This window comes from Cnephaeus nilssonii, assembly GCF_951640355.1.
Source record: "Cnephaeus nilssonii genome assembly, chromosome: 20".
Classification (NCBI taxonomy): domain Eukaryota; kingdom Metazoa; phylum Chordata; class Mammalia; order Chiroptera; family Vespertilionidae; genus Cnephaeus; species Cnephaeus nilssonii.
In genome coordinates, this window is record NC_137091.1 from 9,363,209 (window position 1) to 9,390,163 (window position 26,955).

The following is a 26,955-nucleotide window of genomic DNA, read 5'->3' on the forward strand; positions in this document are numbered from 1 at the left end:
CACGGCACCCGCTGCCCGAAAGGGCCAGGCTCAGAAGAGTCCACGGTGGCATCGTTTCCAACTGTCCCCTGGCAGGGGCAGCAGGATGGCAGCCCCACATGGTGGAGGGAGAAAGGGTTTGTCACACACTTTTCAGTGTATCTTCTTATCAGGAGGGCAGACGAAGTCTCCATTAGGGAGAGAGGACACTGGGGAAGCTGGTGTCTATGGGGGACACCCCAAATCTAGTAATCTGAAGGGGGCCCCAGGCTGGACGGTCCCTTGGCCAGCCGGGTTCCTTCATTCACAGTGGTCCTGAGATGCTTCTGGCCAGCTCAGTGTCTCTGAGGGCAGAAAGTAAGAACCAACCCATGGCATCTCCCTCAGGTGGCACTGTCAGGGCCACATAACAAAGGGAGGATTTTAAGGAGTCTGTATGCGAACTGGCATAAGAGCCTCTGACTTTTCTCACAGCAAACGCCAGCCACAGCACACCTCCCAGACATGGGCACCTTCGGGCTGCTGGAGGGGTAGGTGTCAACCACAGCTATATACCTGAAAGGACCTCACAGTTCATGTACCCTGATCCTTCAATGCACAGATGAGGAAACTGAGGCTGAGAGAAGCACGGAGAACTCATTTCTCAGCTGGAGACACCCTCCCTGGGTGTCACTCCCGTGACTGGCTGGAGGTAAAGGTCGAGGGAAGCAGGTGCACACCAGGAGACTGATCTCAGCGCTGGGAAAGGGAGAACTGATGATCCCACCCGCCTCTGAGGCGGCTCTGGGCTGCTCACCAGGTGGGGTGGGCTGCTGTGTGCTGGGCTCTGAGCATGCTCAGTGGGGAGCGAGGACTCTGGAAACGTGGGCCCTTCCTGGAGAGTGCATGCAGCGTGGTGTGCTCAGCCCCTGAGCTGCTGGGCTGGAGCCCGGGATGGGGCACCCGCCGCCCTGGCTTATTCAGTTTAAAACACGTTTCTGCGTGGGTTCCAAAAAGTCTAGACTAATCACTCTTGGGGCTTCTGAGTTATTTCAAGGTGTCTGCAAAACGCCATTTTCGCTGAGCATTTTTTTAATAAAGCATCTCATAACGAATGTCTTACTTGTATATGTGCTAAAATTTCCAAATGCATGGCGCTACAGTGGCTATTAAAATACCTCTTTACTGAATAATGCTTCCGATACTACCTATAAATAACGACAAATTCCAGTGGTTCTCTCTGGGAGGCAGCCCTTTATTTCTGTAATGTCTAACTCTTTATAGTACTCATATGTCACATCTCTAACCAAATCAAAAGGAAGCTAAAACTAAAAAAGAAAAAGAAAAAAAAGAGAGTTGTTTCTACCTTTTTTCCAATCAGCAGATGCTGAAAGTGGGGAAGCACGATTTCTAGATCTGTGTGCTTGCCTAGTTTATGGACAGGCCCCCGGCTTCCAGGGACCCGCACTGAACGTCCCACACCACGGCCTCAGCATCAGAGCAGAAGCCTGCTCACACGGAAAGCCTGTCAGCTCCTGGTCAGCGAGTTAACGGGGCCAATCCTGCAGCTCTCCAGCCACGAGCAACAGAGGTTACCGCGTGGGCTCTGGAGTTCCACCCTGGCCACTAATTAGCTGAGTGACTTCGGGCAAAAGTCAATTTCTCTGGGCCTGTTTCCTCATTGGTAAAGCGGGGCTGATAACAAGGTTCCCGTAATAACAATTACAGCTAGAGTGTGTAAAGTGCTTTCTGTGGGCCAGGCCCATCCTATGTGCTAGACATGGCTCAGCTCACTTAAGCTCAGGCCTTTATGAAGGCGGTACCATCATCACACCCAGTCTCCAAACAAGGAAGCCGAGGCTGAGAGAGGTCAAGCTGTTTGCCCAGGGCCGCACACCAGGCAAGGCGGAGCCAGGATGTACGCCTAGAAAGAGGAGGACCACTACGAGAGAGGAGGACCTGCCGCCTGGTGCAGTGAGGCGGGGTGGGGGTGGGGGTGGGGGCACAACACGGACTCCCATGGACTAGGACAATCCCTGTAGCCTAGGTTACAGTGACACGTCTGCAACAGGCCTCTCCGCTGTCAGTTTGCCCTCTCCCTCATCTATCCTCCCCCGGCTGCCAGAGGGTCTTCTAAACCACAGGTCTGCTCCCTCACTCCCGCCTGGACTGCTGGCTCCCACAGCCTTCAGAACACAAGTCTATGTCCTCTGTGGGACACTGTCTCCCTGCTTCTCCATCCAGACCTCTCCCCCAAGTTCCAGAATTCACCACCCACACCTGCCCCCTTAACCACTCTAGGGGATGTTCAGAGCCACCTTTGACAGAGCTCCGAGTGGCCCTCTCACTCACCTGCCCCTCCTTCCGGCTTGGGAAATGACACCAGGGATAGTATCCTGATTTGGCTCAAGCCCCAGACCAGAAGTTATTCTTTCTGTCACTTCTCTCCTTTCGCTCCATCCCATTAGCAGATTCTGTCAGTTCTACCTTCAAAACAGATCTCAAATCGATCCAACTTCCTCCCTATACTGCCACCCCTTCAGGCTGAGCGTCTAGTCCTCCTGACCAGTCTGCACCCTCCCGAGTCCTTCTTACGTGAGTTCTCTGCACAGCAGCTCCGGGATCTCCTGTCCCTCCTCAGCCCTAACATGGAGACAATAATACCACGGACCCCATGGGATTGGAACATCGGCGAAGTCTACTGATGTGACACAAAGTAGCCGGCACGGCAAGGGCTTAGGAAGCACCCAGCCACCGAGTGTTCATCCCCGTCAGCCACCATTCCAGCCGCAGCTCAGGCGCTATCGCTTGCCCCCAACACCAGAGTCCCCTGTCATAGCAATCACTACCCTTTCTGGTAACTTCCAGATTATTTTTCTGCCTCCCCACAGAGAACCTCAAGGTCAAGGACCATGTTCAGGGGCGGTATCTCCCCCTTGGAACCTGCAGGGCTGAACACAGGCAGGGGCTGGAGCGCACGACAGCTAACTGAAACGAGTGAATGAAGGATGCTTACTGGTTTGCTCGAACAACATGCGAATGGTCCTAGGAGTAGTGCATGTTTATAATCAGCACCCACACGCTTAGAAAACATGCACAGGGTCTTTAGAGACAAGAATATGTGGAAAATGATGTAAAAGGAGGGAAGATCCAAGGGTCTGGGGAGAACAGAGCCTCTTGGGACTGAGTGCTCATTTGTCCTTGCTGAGTGACTGGTTTTCCAGGCCTGAGTTCAAAGGGAAGAAACCCTTTGCAGGAGAATCGCCATCCACTCCGGCCCCACCAGTGCCAATTCCACCCAAGGAAAAAGCGAGATGGGCCATGTCCTTAGAGTTACTCAGACAAGGACAGCACGGTGATAATCCCTTCCCCAGGGGAATGCCATCACCCTGCAGACTAGGGAGGGGGCTGGAGGGAAGGGAATGATCTTCATGCTTGGCCTGCACTGCCCCCATGTGGAAGGCTGTGCAATTACAGCCGAACCAGGAGCCTAGAAGAGGACACCTCTGCTGCCCACACAGTCCGTGTCCATGCACTCTTAGACTCCACCAATTGCCGCCTGTAACCCAGACTGTCCTCACACAGCCTTCCCATTGTCAGTCTTGTCAGCCCCACATCCTCCTGGACAAGCAAAAGGTGCTGGGCAGCGGTGTCTGCAAGTGTCCTACTGTAGTCACCACGTATTAGTTATGCTTCTGACCTGCAGGAGCTTCTAATCCCCACTCCCCTCAGACAGCTGTCTGTCCATCAGAGCTGGGTGGGGTGGGCTTGCTCTGTGTCTCAGATCCCCTCCATCAGGCACCTCCTGTGCCCATAAGTGGTGGCCCCACGCAGCTTGCACCCAGAAAGGTCTAGGCTGCTCGCTTTCCACAAACACCTCTGGCTGAACAACCCACTCACCTGGCTGGAGAGAAGACACTGATGCCACTACTGAAGCTGGAGTCACAAGAAACATCGGGGCCTCCTGGGAGAGTAAGAGGAATAACGTGTCATGCTAAAGGCTGCTGGGGTCTTCTGAATGAACAAGATCCCGGTTATAAAAACACAGACTCTCGGTCCCCCACACCTGATTCCAGCCCTGGAAAAGGAACATGGTTCTGGAGCCCTGAGGACCCAAGGCTGCTCATTCCCCAAAGCGTGGGGATAGGACCCATGCTTGGACGAGTTTAGGCACGTGACCTCACAAGGAGAGGGACACCAGCACCGGGCACATCTGGGAAAGGTCAGAAGGGACTTCTGGCCCGCGGGCAATGGATGTTAAAAATGACTTCTGGGACACTCAACATCATTAGCCACCAGGTACATGCAACGCAAAACCGCAGTGAGATACCATTTCACACCCACTCGGATGGCTAACATACATGAGAGGTAATAGTAACACTTGGTGGTGAGGATGTGGGGAAACTGGAAGCCTTAGACACTGCTGGTGGGAATGAAACCAGACTGGCAATTCCCGAAAAGGCTAAACAGCTACCAGCTATAAGGAAGAGCTGTCTCTTCTCCATTTATCCAGCAATCCGTCCGTCCATCCATCCATCCATCCATCCATCCATCCATCTATCCATCCATCCATCCGTATCATTATGGACCCATAGATATTTTATTCTGTGGGTTAAAATTAAAACTATTATTACGTATATTGTTCAAATGGTACCAGCCTTGGCCTCTGAACAGTTTTAAATTATACAAGTAAAACATTTTCTCACTCTAAAAATGTCAAAAACAAAGCCAAGCCTGTCGCTCCTCAGCCTTTGATATTCACTCTGCGTGCAGGAAACGACTGAACCAGTTAGGCAGGTACCCTCTCATCTGCTGCTAATCCTCCTTTTTGTTTTGAAAACATAAATGGGATCAGAGACTGTCTTTTGTTACTTGCTTTTCCCACTGTGTACTATGTCTTAGAGCGGTGCTATTCTAGGTATGGATGTGAAGCTACCCCCTAGTAAGGGGACCTTTATTTCCACGTTCAACAGAAAATCTGAGCTGAGAGAACCTTTGGAGGACGTGGCACAGCGCGGTGGGGCAGGAAGGGCTGGGCATGAGCTGGACCTGCTGAGCAGCCCCAGGGACAGGGGAGGATGTGTGGTGAAGGGGGGGCAGGCCGGCCTGGACCAGCAGCCTGGAAGAGCAGCTGGAGCTCCATGCCTCTGGCGGCCTCTCCCCTCTCGTCTTTCAGAAACACACATATTTATAGATGAAATGATGTGATGTCGGAAACTGGCTTCCAATTAATTTCGATTGTTTCCTAATTTCGTTTACATCCTCCCGTGCTTCCTTACGCACGAGGGTAAGCATTTCTCCAGATCTCATGAACACGGAGGCTGCTGGTAGAATGATCAGGCATCTGACACCCCAACAAATATTGCCAAGTGGCCCTTTAGGAGGGTTCTACTGATATATATTCAAGTACGGAGTAACAGTCATTCCCACAAAGCCCCCACAGGGGTATCAGTAATCTTCTAAATGTTTGCCAAGCCGAATAAAAATCATACATTGTTTTCCTTTGCAATTCTGGGATCCCCGGTCAGGCCAAGCACCTTCGGCTGCCCTTTTGTATTAATTTCCTCGTCAGAGAACCGCAGTGTAAACATCGCTATGAGCAGAGACTCTGAGGTCCCTGGGACTGGGTGTGAGCCTTCACTCCCCCCCTTATGGCTGTGTGACCCTTGGGCAGGTTACTTGACTTGTTCCTCACCTGCATAGTGGGATAATGACAGTGTCGACACCACAGGCTTGCTGTGACAATCAATGGGCTACCACCTGTTAGGTGTTGAAAAGGAAAAACCTTACCTATTTATTTCCTAAGAAAAAAATTAAATATTTAAGGCTTTTGATGCACGCTGCTAAATATATCTGTCAGACAATATATTTAACTTGTTTACATTTTGCTTTTGCCCAGTAGGAATGTCTGTTTCTTCCCCAAAATCTCTATAGGGAACATGTATTTCCTTTATAATTAGAGTATAAAATGGGGGTGAGGATGGGGGGAGAGTGGAAGCTAGAGAGAAAGAAAAGATCCAGTTCAAATAACCTCCCTGGAGCCTGGCAGGACCCTGTGACCACGCCCAGAGTCACATGGTGACTCACCTGCAGCCCTGCCCTGAGCTCCTGCAGGCAGGTTCCAGGCCTCATCGCCTGCATCTGCAGAGCCCATGGAGGTGCTGATACACCCACCGCGTCAGAACTCCGCAGTGGATGGATCCATCACATGCTGCCCCACAGTCACCAGCCCTCCATGGCAGCCCTATTTATAGCTCTGCTCCTCACTTGCCACATGAACCTCAACCCCTGACCCTCTCCTTCCCCTCCTTTAGGACCCAGCAGGGGCCCGTTCCCACCTGGGCAAGGCTAGTGATAAACACAAGGGAGAACACTGCTAAGGAGATGGATCTATTATAACCGGAATGAAAGCAACCAGACCCTACAGCACCTGTAACTGAGTGCCTCTCTCATGTGCTAAGAGCTTTACATGCAAAACTCTTGTCTGAAACTCGCCCTCACACTGTGGGCTGTGTCATCACTGTTGTCCTATTTAACAAACAAGGAATGTGAGGCACAGAAAGACCACGCCACTTGCCCAAGGGCAACAGATAGGTTAACAGAGCCAGGACACCGGCAGGTGGTTCTGGCCCCAGAATCCAGGTCACGGCACATGAGACCATTAGGGAATGTCACGGAGAGGGACAGGGAAGACACATCACATGCCACAGGAACTCAGAGTCAGAGAGGGACCCTGCACTGGACCCCCACCGGCAGCAGGGCTGAGGGAGTGCCAGAGAAAGCAGAGAGGGCTGGGAGCAGCGTGGCACCCACGTGAGCCTGTCCCGACCGGAGCCCCGTGGTGAGAGGCGTGGTGTGAGTTTGTGTGTGTGAGTGCGTGCTCATGCACAGAAGGCCTGGCTGACAAGCCTCCCATGGGCGTGGCCAGAGGCGTGCAGTGAAGAACGAGGTGTGCTGTGGGACACAGAAACACAGACTGAGCCCGGGAGGGAGACACGAGGCGAGGGAGAGCAGGCAGGAGGCTCTTGCCTTCTCCAGGAGGACCTGGTTGGAGGAGAGGAACAGAATAACTGGAGGAAGCGGGGAGGTTGGGATGAACCCGTCAACCAGTTAAATCATCACTCTTCCGGCTTGCTGGCACCTTCTCCTGGCACCTTGGTAAAGTGCTGGTTAGTTACAAGCAGGGCTGGAGTGGATGCGGAGCCCCAAATTAGCTGTTGCCATCGCTGGGAACTACCGTAAAGTGAGCTTTGTGTCTGCCGAAAGGCTGTTTATGAGGCAGTAAAATCTGAAGCCAAGTTGCCTGGATGCATCTTGGTTAATATAAGATTCTCCTGAGCAGGGAGCTGTTTCCAGAAAGCTAAGGAAAGCTATCTAAAACCTGAGATAATTATGCCGCCTTGGGCAGGAATGGAACCCGGGCCTCCTGGGTGGCAGGCAGGAATTCTACCACTGAGCCACCAACGCTCCAGCTGGTTTCCCAGCTGCTACCTCGACGACAGGATGGTGATTCCTTTCCAGAGGCCTGACTGGTTGCCATATACTTTTGCCCCACCCTGTATAAGCTGTATGACCTCAAATACATACAATGCAAAAAATACGCCAAAATCATAATACTGATTGCCTCTTGGTGGGAACAGTCCTGCTTCTTTATATTTCCCCCCCCTTTCCAAATTTTCTAAAACAAGAATCAAAAATGAAAAGATTAAAAAATACTCATACATCAGTGTAAGTTCACAAAATAGGTCTATGCCTGGGATTCTTCTAATATCTCTCAGAAAGAAAGCTCCTGCCTTGGGAGGCTCCTACTAACTTATCTCCCAAAGTTTCCTTTTTCAAGGAGCTGCTAAAAAAGGTTCCAGCTGCTGCATTGGCCGGGAATCGAACCCGGGCCTCCCGCGTGGCAGGCGAGAATTCTACCACTGAACCACCAATGCTCCAGCTGTGTGCTGCTCTGCCTCCAGCTGTTTTGCTACTGTGGCCCACAGAGGCCAGGCCCGCTGTAACGTGACACCTGAAAGAATCCAGCATGCCACACCCATGGGAGGCCCAGAGGCACGTGTGCCTGAAATGCTCAGATAGAATGGCCATGGGAGAAAATGCTTTCGTGATTCTTTCGCTCCAGGGAGAAAGTCCCAGACTCACAGATTTGAGTAGGTTCCGCATCAATTTACTCCCTGGCTGATTCTGTAAAGGAGCACGTCTCCCCAAAGCTGATCAGTGACCTCTCAGTGAGGACAGACATCCGAGAGAGAGAAAAAGTCAGTTCTAGACGACATTTAGAGGGTCAAACATGGTTTTCTTCATGTTACAGAGAAACAAGACAATGATGCTAAAGGAGTCTGAAAGGAGAGCAGAGCCATTTCATATTTTAAAGGACACTGATTTTGACAGAATTCCCACGGACTGAATAAGCTCCCTCTGTGAGGATGACGGGCACAGTAAGAGCAGCCAGCTTCTGGGCGGCTGCATGTCTACAGCCAAGATTCAAGAGACCTGTACTGCCACGCTCCACCCTTCCCACACGGAAAACGATTTCTGTAGCTGAGCCCAGGGAAGGATTCAGGAGAGGAGTAATGGCTTTTAAAGCAAAAGGGTTAAGAGCACAGGTTCTGCAGACACACTGCCAGGGTTCAAATCCCAACTCTGCTACTTAGCAACTGCCAGGTCCTGGTTGTGTGATCTATCTTCCCGTGTCCGTCTGTCGAACGGGGATAATAGCACTTCCTACCTTATTGGGTTGTCATGAGTTAACATATGGAAAGTAGTCAGTGAGGCCCCAAGTCAACTACGACCTCTGGTTCCCTGGTGCCCGGCCTGGGAGGTGAGGGGCAGGAGGCAAAGCCTACTCACCACTGCCTGGCCCCTCCTGCTTCGCCAAGGAGTCGTCGGGGTTGGGGTCTGCCTGCCTCTGCACCACTGGCTTTGGCTCCTCAGGCTCATCGTCCTCAGGGGTGACCAGCTTCATCAGGCTCTGGTTGCACACGTTGGCTACCTCCTTGATGCCTGGGTCCACTGATGTAAGGAGCATCCCCATCTGGGGCTTCCCTAAGCCCGAGTGCACTGGCATCGGTGAGGGCTCGGTCCTCTTCAGAGGTATGTTAGTGGGCAGACGGCAGTCTGAACAGAGTGCATGTCCTCCTGCCACACTGGTGTCCCCTCCAGATGCCCCTGTGACTTGTAGGGCCCCTTCCTGGTGGACGTCCCACCAACAGGACTTCCCCAGCCTGGCTGGGCAGTGTGAGCTCAGGGGTTGGAAGCGTGGGGCAGGAGAGCTGCTCCAGATCTGTAAGCAAGCAGGGACAGCTCCGGGGCTGTCTTGGCGCTCCCAGTCTGTGTTCAGCAACACCTCCTGTTCCCTTGATCCCAGGGACTATTTGGAGGTGCCCATCCCAAGGGAGACCCACCCCACTCCAGGATCCGCAACTTTACAGCGCCCTGTGGGGCTGCTCTCGTTTCCTTTCTCCAGAGCAAAGGATACTTTTCTTGCGGTCGTCGTAGGCCAGGCAGGGCAAGACGGCGGTCAGGATCCCAGAGGAGTAGGGCAGCATCGCCCGGCCGGCCAGCTGGATGAACTCCCTCATCCAGCACATGGCTGTCAGCTGGATCAGGTCATCTGGCAGAGGGAGGGGCGGGTTCCAGCACGGTCAGCACGAGCAGCGAAATGCTCCCTCCCGCTGACCATGCCCACAGATGGGACTGGGAAGTCCTGAGGGCTTATGCTGCTGCTGGCCGCACCAGTACTCTCTCACCCTTGCTTTCTGCCTCCCCTGAGTTCATACAGTTTCATGTTGGAATGGAGCAACAACCTGTGGCAGACAAGGAGCTGCCAAAAAAGGTTCCAGCTGCTGCATTGGCCGGGAATCGAACCCGGGCCTCCCGCGTGGCAGGCGAGAATTCTACCACTGAACCACCAATGCTCCAGCTGTGTGCTGCTCTGCCTCCAGCTGTTTTGCTACTGTGGCCCACAGAGGCCAGGCCCCGCTGTAACGTGACACCTGAAAGAATCCAGCATGCCACACCCATGGGAGGCCCAGGGGCACGTGTGCCTGAAATGCTCAGATAGAATGGCCATGGGAGAAAATGCTTTTGTGATTCTTTTGCTCCTGGGAGAAAGTCCCAGACTCACAGATTTGAGTAGGTGCCCTGGGGGAGCAGCCACGATTCTCTACCCCTCTCTGTGTCCGTGCCCACCACAATGGGGTTGCCCAGCTTCTCTCATCAAGGGGTGAGTCCATTTCTTCACTCTGGGCTGGCCTTGCCACTTTGGCCAACAGAAGGTGGTAACGTGATGATGTGCCTGGTTTAAGCCTAAGCTTCAAAAGGCCTTGCTCACTTCTATATGTGTGCACTGGGCTGGTCTGCTGGAAGGACACATGGACCCAGGTGACAGCCAGTCAACTACCAGACTCAAGTGAGGCCACCCTAGACCATGGAGCTGCAGCTAACCCTCCAGTTGACTGTAGGTGCATGGCCAAACCCAGCCACACCTCGCCCAGGTGAGCAGAACCACCATCGGACCGCAGACTCGTGACCAATAGTAAGTCTGCTGTGTCAAGCAGTTACATTTTGCAGTGGTTTGATCCTCAACAGAAGCTAACGGAAACACAATTCTAACCCCAAGCATTTCAATTCACGGTGCTAAGGCCGGGCTTCCCACCAAGAGGGCCTCCAGATTTTGCACCCCCTCCAGGGTCTGGCCAAGGAAAGGGCCTCCATGCTGACAGAGAACCCAAATCTCTCTCACAAGAACCCGGCGCTCCACTGCTCAGGATCGTGTTGCGCTGGTTCCCACTCCTACCCGGACTCTATCCCAGACGGTGAGAGAGAAAGGAGCTTCCGAGGGGGTGGTGGTGCCTGGGCCTTCACACACTCACCCGTGGTCTGGCAGTGGATCACCAGGATGTTGGCCATCTCAGCAAACTTAACACTGGAGGGGTTCTTCTTAATTTCTTTCAAGAATTCTCCAAGGACTACTTCACACCTGCCAACGAGAGAGAAGGGACGTAGCATATGGCAGCCAGGGCCCATTTCTGCTCTGGGTTGACCACCCAGATAGAACGACACTTTAAACTTGTTAGATGAACTTGTCAGATGAATTTGTCAGAGGCAGGGGGCTGAGCTCTTAGCTCCTCATGGTGGGAAGCACGTAAACCAGGAAGAAAAGCAGGAACTTCTTGTTCTGCTGCCACCTGCCTGCTAGTGTGGGATACGTGTGCGCATTGAGGGGCCCCGGATGGTGGCAGCTGCCTGCCTCCTTCCTCCACTCACATTTTCCGAATCTCTTTGCCGTTGTCACCCAGGATCTGGAAGAGTCCATCCAGGATCTCTGGCAAATAATCCAGCAGGTTAATGTCTGGCACGGACTCCAGAACCAGGATCTGACGCAGGGGAAGAAACCAGGAGGGAATGTTACACCAACCCGGAGCCATCGCCTCCTCCTCCCCAACCCGCTGGGCCTGGGCAGTGAGAAGGGCCTGCTGAGGCAGCGTTTCCTGGCACTGCAGGTGCCCCCTGCACATGCGGGCAGAGAAGTACTAGCAGCTACGGCTTTGGTTAAAAGTGCAGGGGAACAGTAATGTAACCACCAGGAAATTCAGATGCCCTGGGGAGCGGGGAGTACATGGGAAGGGACAGACAAGCCGGAAGAGGTGTGACTGCCAGAAGTAGCCTATTGGCTTTAAAGGGAAATTGGAGTTTCTCAGAAAAAGGAAAGAATTGTATCCTCACCAGGGACAAGCTGAATAAACGTGTGCTCAGATTATCTGGTGTCACTGGCTATGAGATTAATAATGAGGCTCCTCTGCAGCCACAGAACCTAGCCAGGTATCCAGAGAGCAGATGTGACCAAGCCCGAGGCTCGTCACGGCTGGAGAAAGTGCTGGGGCCGGCCCTTACCCAGGAGATGATGAACTGCCGGGCGTACTGGTTGTTGGAGTAGATCCTCTCCCGCAGCAAGGGGATGAAGCCCACCAGGTCAAACTTGTTGCTCTCCGTCACGATGTCCTGTGTGTGGATCAAAGGCTCGTGAGCTGCTCAGTGAGCCAGAGGCAGGGGCTGCCTGACCTGGCCCAAGTCCTGCCCAGGGCTGGCTCCAGGGGTCAGGCAGCCACAGAGGGAAATGGGTGACAGAACGGATCTGTATTTTGCTTGTGCTGGTGACGTAAGTCCATACTCATCAAGCCCAGCCAAGTTAAGGATAAACATCAATGAACTGTACATCAAAGAGTGACTTTTACTGCATGTAAATGAACAAATTTAAACAAATTAGGAAGAGTGTCCCAGTGATAGAATTTATAAGTTGTACAGACAGATGTGAGAAATAGATTCTAGAAAGAAAAGTGGGAATCGAGTACAAATACCTTTAAAAGGCGGTCTAGCAGCTCAGATCCGCTTTTCACATTGGGGTCTGGGTCAGCAGCCAACTACGAGAGACACAGAGGAGAGAGATGGCAGAGGTCATGACATCTATGGAAAACCCACGGCCAAGGCCCCGGTGCAGCTCGGAACACTGAACGGGTTCCTCTTTTGGTGAATAAATCGAAGGAAGGCAGGGCAAGTAGGATGGGAAAAATGGGACCTGGCTAAGGAACTGAGATTGCTGGCCATCCCGTTCTGTCAGGGACTTCTGGGACCTGCTGGAAGCCCCATCACCTGCTGCCCCTGGGTCAGGAGGCTGCTTCCTGTCGGCCTTTCTCAGGGTTTTGGAACTTAACTTGCTGGGTCCTTTCTCCACTCTTGGAGGTGGGGGCCAAGGCAGCCGTGAGGCTGATACTCCAGCTGTGACTACGGCATCAGCCGGCAGCAGAGCTTGGTGCCTGGGCGGGAGCTCCACGAACGGAGAGCGGAGCTGAGGAGGGCCTTAGGGACTCCAAAGCCTTCCTACATAGCGCTTCTCCTAGCGCTTACAGGCTAGTGCTCTCCTCACAGGGGAAATATACTCTGTATACGGATATACCATCTTCACCTTCTATAGGGAAGTGTAGGCTTTCCAAACTATCAGTTCCCCCTCCAATCTGCGGTGGACTGGTACTTTCATAAAATGCAGTAAGGGTAAATTAATAGGGAAATGGGAAAATAGGTAAATACAAGCCCATTAAAAACATCACTAGATCGAACAGACAAGTGTCCCTGGAAGCTCTGTGCTTATCTGCTCGGCCTGCATCTGGGAAAAGGGGCCCAAGCACTCAAGTCCTGGAAGGTCCAGTTAGGTGGGTGGAGCGAGCTCAGCCCAGCCAGAGTGCGGAGCGGTCACCTTACTCAGCCCGTCAAAGAGCACGTTGAAGTGGGGCAGCACGGCGCCCCGGGCCACCTTGACGATGTTGTAGAGGGCCTCGCAGGCATAGTAGCGCAGCCTGCTGTCTGCGTCATTGAAGCAGGTCAGCACCGGCTCGATCAACTCCTTCAGGTAGAGCCCTGAGTCCTGGGGTGGGGAGGAGGAGAAACAGGTCAAAAAAGGCCCTAGTCCCTGCCCCTCAGCACCCGGTGCCACCTGACATCCCAGGTCTTTGTGTGGGGCTAGGCTTAAAGACTCTTTGCAGGTTGGCCTCCCAGGATAGGGGCCAGGCCAGGGAATAAGGCTGCAGGACCTTGCTTTAGGTGTGGAGAGAATGGCAATAAAACACAGGTCTGCAAAGCCCTGTAGGGTCTCGGGTCAGAGTCAAGGCCATGGCTGGTGTGTCTGTCCCTCCAGGAGAAAGGCCCACCTTGCCCAGCGCGATGGAGCAGGCAGCCAGGCCGATGAGGCCCCCTTTCCGACTGTGGGGGTGCTGAGACAAGGCAAACTCCTGAGACAGGGTCTGGATCACATGCTTGATTTGCACGGTGTTGTTCTGGGCCACGAACTCCCGGACCAGCCTGGAGAGAGAGGGAGAGGGGCTGCAGGACCAGTGCAATCAGCCTACCCCGGCTGCTGCTCCAGGGCCTGGGCTGGCAGGAGGGGGAGAGATGACCCGTTTAGAGAGAGGAGTTGGGAGCAGGCACGTCAGGGTAGGCCTTTCCCAGGGCTGCTGCTGACTGGGAGGTGCTGGCTGGGTCACAGTTGTTCCCTATTCTGGGTCTCAGTTTCCCTTTGTGTACAACAGAATGAGGAACAGTGGAGCTATCTCCCTTCTGGGAATCTGACAGAATGCAAGTGAATGGGTCTCAGTTTCCCTTCGTGTACAACACAATGAGGAACAGTGGCGCGATCTCACTTCTGGGAATCTGACAGAATGCAAGTGAACATCTTGTTGGGGAACAAAAACTACAATGCATTATCAGTTATCAACCATCTTTATTCAACACTTGCTCAACCCTCCTTTCGGGCACGCCAGAGGGCCAGAGGTTCTCTGGGTCTGAGTCAATATTTCCAGGGATGATGCTGAACCAGGTCCCCGTCCAATGGGCAAGATCCACACACAAACAAGCACGAAATTGTAGCAATGTGGCTACAGAAGCCACATTGATGCTAAAGAAGCAAGACAAATGCATGGGCTAACTTTCTTGGGCTGACTGGCAGGTGCCATTTGAGTCAGATCTTAGGAAGATCAATAGGCGTTTTTCGGGTAAAGGGATAGGAAGGCATGGCGTCCTATCTCAGGGACAGGGAAGCAGAGGCAAGGAGCTCTGAAAAGACATGCATGCTTAGGGAAGGACGAGGAGTCTGGTGTGTGGAAGGAGTGACCAGACAGTTAAAGGAAACGACAAGCCGGTGCAGTTTGCCAGCAATGGGGTGACTCGCTCAGATCTGTGCTGAAATGCAGTGCTTCTGGGGGCAGCCCGGGAAGGCTGGGCTGACAGAAGGAAACTGAAAACCCCCACAGGAGAGCCCCACAGCCATGAGGGTCAGGAAGGAGAGGCTGCAGTATGGCCGAGGCATGGGAAAGAACAGGGAGGGACTGTTTTACTTTCTACAGAAAAGCATGAGAAGCCCAGGTAACACGGGAGAGGAAGTATAGCTATGGCTCTGAGGTGTCTGCCTGGTGAGGGACTAATAGGGAGGAGGGAGGTCTGAGCTCATGGCGCCTGTGGTCTGAGGGATGAGTAGGTGTTCATATAGTCAAAAGGGGATGCTCCCAAGGCAGCCCTGCCCTGAGTGGAGGAGAATAGAGGAGGCTCAGGTCCATCGGGGACCAGTCTCTGTTTTCAGACCCCAGGGGACACTAAGGCCGAGACACTATGTCCTTCAGAAAGAGTATTAAGAAGCCCAAGATGGATGGGGAGGGACCAGGGTAGCAGGTGAAGGTGGGATGAGGGCGGTCTAGGGATTCGGGACTTTTCAAAGCAGCTGCCTAGACTCTCTGTCTGATCACTTTGTGCCCATCATGGCAGGTACACTGCTTGCCTGTTGCATAAATGGCAAGTTTGCTTGAAGAATTTTAAAGAACATCAAGTCCGAAAGGTATCAATTAATCTATGTGGTTCCTGCTCAGTGTCAGGAACCTGCCAGTAATTAGGGCTGTCCAAAGATAAACGTGCCACCCTATGAGGCAGTGACCATGCCTGCAAAAACGTTGTTCAATGATGGGTCAGGCAGGGTTTGATAAAGATTTAATGCAGCAAGCTGTATGGGGCACCTATTCTGTGCCGGGCACTGTGCGAACAGGTGAACAGACGGGCTGGTTCCTGAGCCGGTGGATGTGAGAGCAGAGCCGGGCATGTCAGGAAGGGGCTGTGCAATGGCCTGTGAGGTGCCTCTTCCTTTGATCTTTCGAGAATGAGATTCCACCAAGTCCATCCAGGTACAGACAGTCCTCGGGTTACGTCGGACTCGACGTATGTCACGTTGTTTCGAGGTTACGTCTGACTCGACGTATGTCACGTTGTTTCGAGGTTACGTCGCCATCTCCCATTTATTTATAAAAAAAGTTCGGTCATTTTGACGTAGGTACATATGTGCTTTATGTTTATTATTTATTTACCACAAGTAAAGGTCAGGAATTGTTATCTTTCTTTTAAATTTTTTTTACTGTTTCACTTCATTACTGCTGTGTATGTGCTCCCTGTGAGTGACGTAGGTGCTTATGTAGGTGGGTTCCGACTTACGGAGAAAATCGTGTTACGTCGCGCCGTAGGAATGGATCTCTAACGTAACCCAAGGACCTACTGTACTGAGGTTTTGGATAAATCAAGGGCCTCCGGGTGTAAACTCAATGTCAGTTTCATAGGTTCCCCCGCCCCTCCCAAAGTAGTATAAGGCCCAGCAAGGGTGGTTCTGTATAAACCAGTCCGGCTTTCCAAACAGGACAAACCAGCCAGGTGAGGCTGACATCTGCTAGGCCTCTTCTGTGCCTCGATAAGATACAGTCCCTTGAGAAAAGCCCTGAAGATGCATCAGCAAATAGCTGGAGCATTGGTGGTTCAGTGGTAGAATTCTCGCCTGCCACGCGGGAGGCCCGGGTTCGATTCCCGGCCAATGCAGTGCTGTTCTTTTTGCCTTTCCCTGGCAGGTTTCCTCCTCACACAGAGATCCCGCTGGATCTCAACCTTGCCGGGCCTGCAGCAGCCCCAGGGCTGTGAATCTAACCACACTTCCCTGCTCAGCCAGTGCGTGAACAGCATTAGGGTTCTCCAGAGGCACTGCTGGCTGTGGGACCGAGGCCTTCATGCCCTTCACCAGTGAGGGGTTTCCTGCTGCGCCCCCTCAACCTTGGCCAGCTTCCAGCAGGAAACTGTGGTGAAATCCGAGAACCTTAAAACAGCTCAACAAACGTGAACCCGGAATGGGAGGACCCACCCCTTAGAGACATCAGAGGGGAGAAAAGTCACCCAAGTTGCAATGTGCTTTTTGCTACAAGAGCGCTCTCTCTCTCTCTCTCCTCTCTCCTCTCTCTCTCTCTCTCTCTCTCTCTCTCTCTCTCTCTCTCTCTCTCTCTCTCTCTCTCTCTCTCTCTCTCTCTCCTCTGCCTTAACATAAGCTTCCTGTTCTTCCAGCTGTGCTGATGTGGCAGGTTTAGAGCCTGGCCTTATGTTTTGAGTCAGTATATATCCAGTCAGGACTGGAATTAAAGGGAGGTGCTCACACAGCTGCTGACAGCTGGAGCATTGGTGGTTCAGTGGTAGAATTCTCGCCTGCCACGCGGGAGGCCCGGGTTCGATTCCCGGCCAATGCAGCAGCAAACTTTTTAAATCCTAGGAGGTTGAATTTGAGATCTCACACTGCCTAAAGAATTAGTGAATAGTCTGAGAGCTGAGAACGACTTGTATTCCACAAAAATCTAGAACCTGTGTTTCCTTGTTCTTGAGGAGTCCAGGGGGAAATCATCAAGGCCCCTGAGACAGCTGGCCTCCCCTGCAGCCCTGACAGCCTGCTGGGAACTCTGCCTGCCAAGAGCACACCCAAGGAGGCCGGGCCATGTTTCTGCTCGGCACAGGGCAGAGCAGCACCAGGGGTGGTAGCGAGCGACTGGGAAGGGCACTCTTCCCGGTTCTAGAGCCAGCCTCCGGGATACATTTCCTGCCCTCCAGGGGCTCAGGTGGAGTGTGGGGAGAGAACACAAGAGTTCACAAGAAGGTTCGGTTCGTGCAAAGCAGAGAAAGAAACACCATTGGTGAGGAGAGTGCAAGGTGAGGAGGGGACAGGCAGGAAAGAGAATGACTAGTATCTCTGGAGGGAAGGGAATTGGGTGTGGCTTCGTGAGGGCTAGCATTTGAGTGGGGTTCCGAGGGATGAGTAGGTGTTCATTCCGGAGTTGTTCAGGACCAAGCAGCCCAGAGGAACAGCATGAACAAAGGCTCAGAGGATGGGAGAGGCATTGGTTTGGCAGAGTAAGGGGCACAGGTGCAGGAGAGGTGGGGTCAGGGCTGGGGACGCTGCTGGGCCAAGGAACTGGAATTGAATTCTGGTGGCAGGAAGGAGCCCCGGAAGGTAAGAGTGATCTGCAATGGTGAGCGGTGCGGATTTGAATGGTGTTTAGGGAGCTCTGAGACCACAAAGTCTTACAGGACTGAATGGTGAGAGTATGAGGAACAGGGCTGTAATGTTGGGGTGACAGCTTGTAAGGGCAATGGGTTCTCTGGGAGGAGATGGGGAAGGGGGATCTTTGTGCTTACCACTTCCCCAACTGTGCAGGCCCAGCAGCACCTTTCTCATTTGCTCTACATCAGCTGGAAGGCCTCGTCCACCCTGAATCCAGGGCTTAACTCAGGACACCCCAGGCCACTCCTGAAATCCTGAGGTCCCAAAACCCCAAGTCTCTACTGTCTGCACCTTGAACTTAGGAAGAGAAAAGTCTCATGTCCAGGAAGACAAGACAAACACTGACAGTGGTTCCCTCTGGAGGGGAAACTGTGCGAACACGTTCTCACCAATACCATCCGCTCAGAGAGCTCTGAGTCACCCTCTGGGCCACAGCAGGAAGGGCTGTGCCATGGATCAAGCCCACACTCCTTACCTGGCACTCAGGGCCAGGCTTCCCTCTCTAGTCTCAACGCCCAGATGCCCAGCATCACTTTCCACTCCAGCCAGACTCGCCTTCTCTCTGGGCCCAGCTCATTCGACTCCTTACACACTTCCCTTCTGCCCCACATCCTACCCAGCCTCAGAGCCCAGCTCAAATCCACCCCACTTTTCCTGACCATCCCAGGAAGAGCTCACTCCTCGGAACACTGAAGGACTCAGGACCCCTCATTTTGGGCCCAATGAGGCACTGGTGAAGCCACCGATTCCTTCTCCTGCGTACATTTCTGTCTCCACAGCTCCCTGAGGACAGACCGGCGCCGGGATTCCTGCATCTCTGAACACAGTGAGTGAAGAATCAGTAAGCACCCACCGGGGATGGATCCGTGACAGCCAGCAGGCTGCAGGACTGCACGACTTGCAGGGCAAACACAGGCAAAGCTCTGCTGCCGCGCTGGTGACACTGGAGGGGGATCTGCTAAGCTAAATCTAACCGGTTGGGTTAATCAGTACCGTTTTCCAATGGTCCTAAGCCCTTAGTGTTATAATTCAAGTTATCTTTTAAAAAAATATATATATTTTTATTGATTTCAGAGAGGATGGAAGAGGGAGAGAGAGAGAGAAACATCAATGATGAGAATCATTGATTGGCTGCCTCCTGCATGCCCCCTACTGGGATCGAGCCCGCAGACTGGGCATGTGCCCCGGACCGGGACCCTTCAGTTTGCTGGCTCTATCCACTGAGCCAAACCAGGTAGGGCATAATTCAAGTTATCTTTACCGGGATCCCAAAATGCACACTGAGAATGGCCCTGAAGGACATCTGCCCAGGGGTGAAGGGTGCTCTAAGCCTTCTCCAGGGGCTCCAAAGCTGCCCATTAGCAGGACCTGGCCTCTGCTTCCCAGGCACATGGAGAGAGAAGAGCGCAACTACAAAGGGCGGCAGAACAAGGGCCCGCCTCGTCTCTCTTCAAAAGACCACACCGTCTCCTCTTTCATCTCCCGGTGGCGAGCCACAGGTGGGGGGTCTGAAGCCGAACTAGTTTTGAAGTTAATACTTGGCTCAGAGACTCTCACGCTCACAAATGCCTGGGACCTTCATTGACGTAAAGGTCACAGGCGTCACTGTTTCATCTGTCAGAGAAAGACTGCTTCCTCTCACGTTGAGAACGCTGGCTGCGGAAGTGCCCGTGGAGGTGGCAGAGCGCCTCCATTCTCCACTGGCCAGAGGTGTCCCAGGACCGTAGAAGCCACCTTTCCCCAAGCCTGTGATAGCCCCAACCCCACAGTGCAAAGTGCCACACCACCCACCCGCTCCCTGATAGGAGGAGGAGCCACAGGCAGGGTACGACATTCAGAATCATCATCAGCCAAAGGAGAGCCTGGGGTCATCATCTCAGCAACACAACCACAGTCCCTCACTGGACCCCTGAAACCCTGCCTCAGGGAAAGCGAGTCCTTTTCCTGAGGTCATGGAGGATCAGAACCCTTGATGCACCTGCAAAGCCCATGCCCTTTCAGCTGTAGCCCAGCTCCTCTCTCCCATCTCCTAAACCAGTTCAGCTGCACGGTGGCCTTGAGTGAGATGCAGCTTTCCCCACACATTTCCCCACACTGGTCAGCGAGTACAGATGAGGTCTTTTGACATGGAGCCCTAGGGCTGGGCTTCTACTGTGAAGGTAGGAAATAGGTAATCATTTGCTGAGCACTTACTATATCCAAGTAATGTGCTAGATGCTTCACATGCATTACCTAATTTAAGCCTTCAACCAACCACTGAATTAGGTAGTACTCTAATACCCACTTTACAGATGGGGAAACTGAGGCTCAGAGACATTCAGAAATACTTGGGATTACACCACTTACAGATGGTAGGTGCAGGCATGAAACCTAGGTTTTTCTGACTCCAAGGTCTAAAATCTTATCCACTATGCTATACTGTCCCCTTCCTCACATATCAGAGCTCCCATCTGCTGGATGCCTACTGGGTGCCAGGCACTTTACATTGATTATTTCATTTCACCCCAATCCCTTTTTATTTGGTGATGTCCAAATGTCCCAGCCAGTACGTGGCAGAGGTTTTTGCCACTGCATTCATGTTCCTATGCCTTCAGAGGAGACATCCTTGGTCAAAAGGTGGGGCTAATAATTTCCATGATTTTGCCTGTTTGGGGAGAATTAAAGAAGATAGTGCATGTAATGAGCTGTGCATTGCACATCCTATCTAATAAAAGAGTAATATGCAAATTGACCATCACTCCAACACACAAGATGGCTGCCCCCATGTGGACACAAGATGGCCAGCAGGGGAGGGCAGTTAGGAGGGACCAGGTCTGCAAGGGAGGGCAGTTGTGGGCGATCAGGCCAGCAGGGGAGGGCAGTTGGGAGGGATCAGGCCTGCAAGGGAGGGCAGTTGTGGGTGATCAGGCCAGTAGGGGAGGGAAATTGGGAGGGACCAGGCCTGCAAGGGAGGGCAGTTGGGGGCGATCAAGCCTGCAGGGGAGGGCAGTTAGGGGTGACCAGGCCAGCAGAGGAGGGAAGTTGGGGGCGACTGGGCCTGCAGGGAAGGGCAGTTGGGGGGGGGACCAGGCCTGCAGGGGAGGGCAGTTAGGGGTGACCAGGCCTGCAGGGGAGGGCAGTTAGGGGCAATCAGGCTGGCAGGGGAGAAGTTAGGCATCAATCAGGCTGGCAGGGGAGTGGTTAGGGGGTGGTCAGGCTGGCAGGCAGAAGCAGTTAGGGGCAATCAGGAAGGCAGGCAGGCGAGCAGTTGAGAGCCAGCAGTCCTGGATTGTGAGAGGGATATCCGACTGCCCATTTAGGCCTGATCCTACCGGGGGTCCCAGAGTGGAGAGGGTGCAGGCTGGGCTGAGGGACACCCCCCCCGTGCACAAATTTTGTGCACCGGGCCTCTAGTCTTATATAATAAAAGGGTAATATGCAAATAGACCAAACGGCAGAACTGAACAACCAATCAAAGCATAATATGCTAATGATATGCTAAAGCTGCTCAACCACCTACTATGATATGCACTGACCACCAGGGGGCAGACAGTTGACCAGTCGACCAGTTGCTATGATGTGCACTGACCACCAGGGGGCAGATGCTCCGACCTGTAGGTTAGCTTGCTGCTGGGGTCCGGCTGATCAGGACTGAGCGAGATGGGCCGGACTGCCCTGGAGCCCTCCCGTGATCCCTTCCCTACCCGATGGTGCACTGGTGGGGTCCCTCAGCCTGGCCTGTGCCCTCTCACAATTCGGGACCCCTCTGGGGATTGTCAGAGAGCTGGTTTCAGCCCGGTCCCGCAGGCCACTCCCCTTGGGAGGACGCCAGACACAGGGCTCATGGTTGGTGAGCATTGCTGTGGCAGCACAAGCCTCTCCAGATCGGGACTGATTGGGCACAAGCCTGCGGCAGGCACAGTGGGGCTGGGATGAGCGGGACAGCAGGTAGGAGCTGCAGGCGGTGTTGGACTGTGGGTTTTGGCCTGATCGCTGCAGGCCACCCAGAGGGACCCTACCCATGCACAAATTTGTGCACCAGGCCTCTAGTCTATATATATATAAAAGCCTAAGCAACTGAATGACCAATCGGTCACTATGACGCACACTGACCACCAGGGGACAGATGCTCAATGCACAGGGTCAGGCTCCTTCCTGTCTGGATCCGGCCTGTGGGGATCGGGCTCCCACCTGTCTAGATCCGGCCTGTGGGGATCGGGCTCCCACCTGTCTGGATCTGGCCTACGGGGATCGGACTCCCTCCTGTCTGGATCCGGCCTGCAGGGATTGGGCTCCCTCCTGTCTGGATCCACCCTGTGGGGATCAGGCTCCCACCTGTCTGGATCCAGCCTGCAGGGTTCGGGCCAAAACTGGCTATCTGATATCCCCTGAAGGGTCCTGGATTGTGAGAGGGCACAGTCCAGGCTGAGGGACCCCACCAGTGCACGAATCCATCCACCGGGCCTCTAGTGTTCATATAATAGTACTAGAGGCCCAGTGCACGAAATTCGTGCACTCGGGGCGGGGGGGGGGGGGGGCGTCCCTCAGCCCAGCCTGTGCCCTCTCACAGTCCAGGAGCCCTCGGGGGATGTCTGAGTGGAGGTAGGAGAGGCTCCCGCCATCACCGCTGCGCTCGCCAGCCGTGAGACCAGCTTCTGGCTAAGCGGCGCTCCCCCTGTGGAATGCACTGACCAGCAGGGGCAACTCCTGCATTGAGCATCTGCCCCCTGGTGGTCACTGCTTGTCATAGCGATCGGTTGTTCCACCTTTTGGTCGATTTGCATATTAGCCTTTTATTATATAGGATTAGTGCAAAGTCAGAATTAAAGAAACAAACTGTGATCGTATACACACCACACAAGATGAGGCTCATTCACTCAATGTTGACTGAGAACCTTCTATGCTCCTGGTTCTAAAAATAATAGAAAAAGATAAATCCAGAGTTGTGTTTATTCCTGTGTTATAAAACTGACAGCATGGATTTGGGGCCCCTGCCTTTTTTCCCCCTGGCAGGTCCAATTATCCATCCCAGTTCTCTAAGTAACATGCTGTACTCAGACGGCATATCCAGACAGCAATTTCCCAAAGAGAATCTAGGTAAATATCTCCTCCATCTACTGATCGTTTAAGTAATTTGGCTTCCATTTGCTCACTAGTCTCCAATAATTGAATGGGAAAAGCAGAACACCTGCCTCTGAGGAAGGGCCAAAGGCCTGCTGGAAAGGCCTCAGAGTTAGCTGACAACATATACTAGGCATTTATTGGCTATATCAGCGGGGAAACTATAAAGGAGAGCCAAGGCAGAGACAGCAGGAGACATGTTGGATTTCACGTGACAATTGGGACCACTTAATGAGTGCTTCCCTCACACTGTAACAAAATACTACAGGCATTCTTATTTTTTAAAACTAAGATATAACTGACACACCATAAGTCCATTCTTTTAACATGTACAATTCAGTGGTTCTTAGTATGTTCATAAAGTTGTGCAACCATTACCACAATTTTAGAACATTTTTATCATCCTAAAAATAAACCCTGTACCCATTACCAGTCACTCCTCATTTTCCCCTAACACTCTCCCACTAAGCCCTAGGCAACCAACTACTCATCTACTGTCTATAGATTTTTCTATTCTAGATATTTCATATAAATAAAACCATACAATACACAGCCTTTTGTGATGGCTTCTTTCAATTAGCGTAATGTTTTCAAGGTGCATTTATTTAAAAGGAGGAAACTGAGGATCAGGGAGATTAAACCAGAGTTCACTAACTCAAATGCTTGCAGGGGCCAGGCAGGAGGTACAAGTGAAAAGGCCAAGGGATGTAAGACAGGGTGTGGTGAATCTGCCCACACAGGAAGCAAACTGGGAAGCCCATGCCCTGGCTGGGAAGGGGAGGCCCTTAGGTTCCCAGATCTGCTATATGGGAGTGTGGGCCCCACAGAGCCACAATGGAGAAATTTCTCAATTTACTTTAAAGAAAAATTGATTTCAGAGAGGAAGGGAGAGGGAGAGATAGATAGAAACATCAATGATGAGAGAGAATCATGGCTGCCTTCTGTATGCCCCGCTTCGGGGATGAAGCCTGCAACCCACGCATGTGCTCTGACCAGAAATCCAACTGTGACCTCCTGGTTCATAGGTCGATGCTCAACCACTGGGCAACACTAGCTGGGCGAAACTTCTCAATTTAAAATACTCTGTGATCCAGGCCAAATCAAACAGGCTTGCTGAGAATCCCACTGCTAATACAAAGCTGAGTGGGTGGAGTTCTGACCCACACTCCAAAAATTGCCTTAAGCCACTTGGTAATAAGTATGTCTCCCCACAGAGGGGGTAGGCTCCAAAGAGCCAAGTCAAACTCAAGAGTTCAACCTTTATCTAATCACAGAGTGCCAGGGATCCCTGTTCCCCACGCCCACCACCAGCAAGCAAGAACCCATGATTCGGAAGCTCTAATCCCACAAGCCGACTCCTGGGCTTCAGTGTTCTCAAAGGGCATGGCCTGGGCATCTCCATCTGTGGGCTTTTGGAACTCAACGTTCAGGAACACTAGAGACTTGGCATTCCTGGTTATCAAGAAGGGCATCATCTCCCCCAGCCTGCAGTGAGGGGGCCCAGCCACCACCCTGTGCAACACAGTACCCCAAGCGGAGCAAGAAGCACCCTCAACAGAGCGAGCTGAGTGCCTGCTGGTATTTCTCCCCACACTCAACTCTCCTGGAAAGCACAGCCTGGGTCTGACCAACTTTTTGTCAGGACTGATCAGACTTTATTCCCTGAAATTGAGAGCCCACAAAACCTGAAACAGCCACTCTAAAATCTTAGCCTAAGTGCCGTATCCTTTAGAAAACTGTGTGGAGCATGTTAGCGCGAGCCTGTGGGGGTAAAAGCTCTCCAGGATTGTGCACAACAGGCTCACACATTTAGCCATCTGATCCTGGTCACGGAACACAGCCCGGTCTTGAGATTCTAGAGTCCAGGGGTCCTTCAGTTGAGCCAAGCACCCATCTCGGCATTTTTAGTGTCTGAGAGGTCTGCCATCACCCTCTCTTATTCAGAATTTCAATCCCTCGTTGAAATACCATATGCAGTATTGGCTCTGCCACCTGAGCAGATGGACTTTGGAAAACTGAAAGTGGCAGTTAAAACAACCATGGAGATGTTCAAGTGTGAAAACATTTTTAAAAAATACTCACCCAAAGATATGGCTTTTAAAAATCGATTTTAGAGTGAGAGGAAAGGGGGAGGAGGAGAGAGATAGGGAGAAAGAGAAAAACAAACGAACATCGATGTGAGAGAGAAACATGGATCAGTTGCCTCCCGTACTCACCCTGACCTGGGATTAAACCTGAAACCTTTGGTATGGCATGATGCTCCAACCAATTGAACCCACCCAGCCAGGGCTCAAGTGTGAAAATTTTAATATGAAATATATGTCCCCTTTTTGAACAATATCATCAGGCCCCATTCCCTGATAAATATTCATTAGTGAACCAAGCTATAATTAAAAGAACCAGAAGTGCTTCCTCTGACCTATTATAATATAACAAAATCATTAGAAACCGACAAAATGTCTTTTGGTCGCTGCAGAAAAGAATCCATAGTTCTCCAGTCACAGCCCCGCCCATGGCCTGGCCTGGAGCACCTGGGAGGACTTCTCCGTGTCCCTGCTGCAGGGCACCATCCCCCCCAAGGCTGACTATAGCCTGCAAGTGCACTTCCAACCCTCCAAGCCCATCAGCATCAAGAAGGCGATTCGGTTGGAGGTGAGGCTTCACCCATCTTCAGACGTGGTCGTCAAAATGTGTACACATTGGGATCTCTGACACACACACACTACCAACACATACACACTAAGCCAGGTCTCCTCCATCTAATCCCCATTGAGCCTCCAACCCACAGTATCTTGCTCTGCACACACTGTAAGCTCCCTAAAGGCAGTCTTGTTTGTAGCTGATGTCCCAGTGCTAAGAACAGAGCAGTCAATCAATGCAGAGTAAATGAATGAATGAATGAACGAACGAATGATGTTACTATCCCTAGGTGAGCATTAGGTTCCTGATTTCACACCCCAAACCCAGTCACCCCTCAGATTCCTGTCTTAGGAAGTGTCACCCTCCACCCAGTTGCTCCCACAGATACCTAAGAATCATCCTTGATTCCCCCCATTTCCTGATGGCCCCTTCCAACCTAGTCCTCCAACAAGTCTTGTCAACTCCGTGTTCCAGTGTGTCTTCTGTGCATCCACTTCTCTGTCTACATTGCTACTACCACCCTCGTCCAGGCCACCTGCAGTATCTCTCACCTGGCCTTTGGCACAGGCTTCCTAACTGGTTTCCCTCTTCACATTCCCACAAGTGTCCAGAGCAGTGGTCGCCAACCTTTCGGATTTCACAGACCACCAGTGGTCCACGGACCAATGGTTGGCGATTGCTGGTCCAGAGAGATCACGAAAATGTCAGTCATTCTCCTTCCTAACACACTCTGCTGGCTTCCACTTGCAGTGAGAATAAAGCCCGGGGTTCTCACCTGCCTCCAGGCCGTGCCTACCTCTGTATCTGCATCTCACTCCACCCTAGCTCTCACCCACTGGCTCCCGTCACATGGTCTCTCAGCTTTTTTCTGACGTCCTTAGGCTCTGTGGGGAGCTGGCTTCCCTTTTTGGGGAAAACTACTCATAGTGGTTGGGAAAACTTTTGAGACAGATGAACCTGGGTTTTTAAAGTAGGTTCTAGCTGTGAAACCTTCAAGATTACTTGACCTCAAGGAGTCTGTTTCCAAATTTGTGAAATAGGATAACACTTTCTAGCTCATAGGACAGTCATGCAAAATAAATGAGATGAGGGGTGTATAATGGTCAAACAAAAGGAAGCTTCTCTCTCCTTCTCCCCACAAATCAGGCAAACAGCCCTTTACATGTGATGACTTTATTTTTTATTTATTTTTAAAAAATATATATTTTTTATTGATTTCAGACAGGAAGGGAGAGGAAGAGAGAGATAGAAACATCAATGATGAGAGAGAATCATTGATCGGCTGCCTCCTGCATGCCCCGTACTGGGGGGTTGAGCCCGCAACCCAGACATGTGCCCTTGACTGGAATCGAACCTGG

At 52.3% G+C, this 26,955-nt stretch overlaps 1 protein-coding gene across 1 annotated transcript in view; it reads right to left on the bottom strand.

Moving 5' to 3' along the window:
* The window catches only part of VAC14 (VAC14 component of PIKFYVE complex), a 97,318-nt gene that overhangs the window by 66,905 nt on the left and 3,458 nt on the right, over positions 1-26,955 (bottom strand). Inside the window, exons 2-10 of the mRNA XM_079760061.1 lie at positions 13,665-13,815; positions 13,214-13,381; positions 12,321-12,383; positions 11,857-11,964; positions 11,230-11,339; positions 10,836-10,942; positions 9,440-9,574; positions 8,812-8,964; positions 3,859-3,922 (exon numbers count right to left, since the gene is read on the bottom strand). Of these exons, the coding sequence (XP_079616187.1) occupies positions 3,859-3,922; positions 8,812-8,964; positions 9,440-9,574; positions 10,836-10,942; positions 11,230-11,339; positions 11,857-11,964; positions 12,321-12,383; positions 13,214-13,381; positions 13,665-13,815 (1,059 nt within the window). The remainder of the gene's footprint in view (positions 1-3,858; positions 3,923-8,811; positions 8,965-9,439; positions 9,575-10,835; positions 10,943-11,229; positions 11,340-11,856; positions 11,965-12,320; positions 12,384-13,213; positions 13,382-13,664; positions 13,816-26,955) is intronic.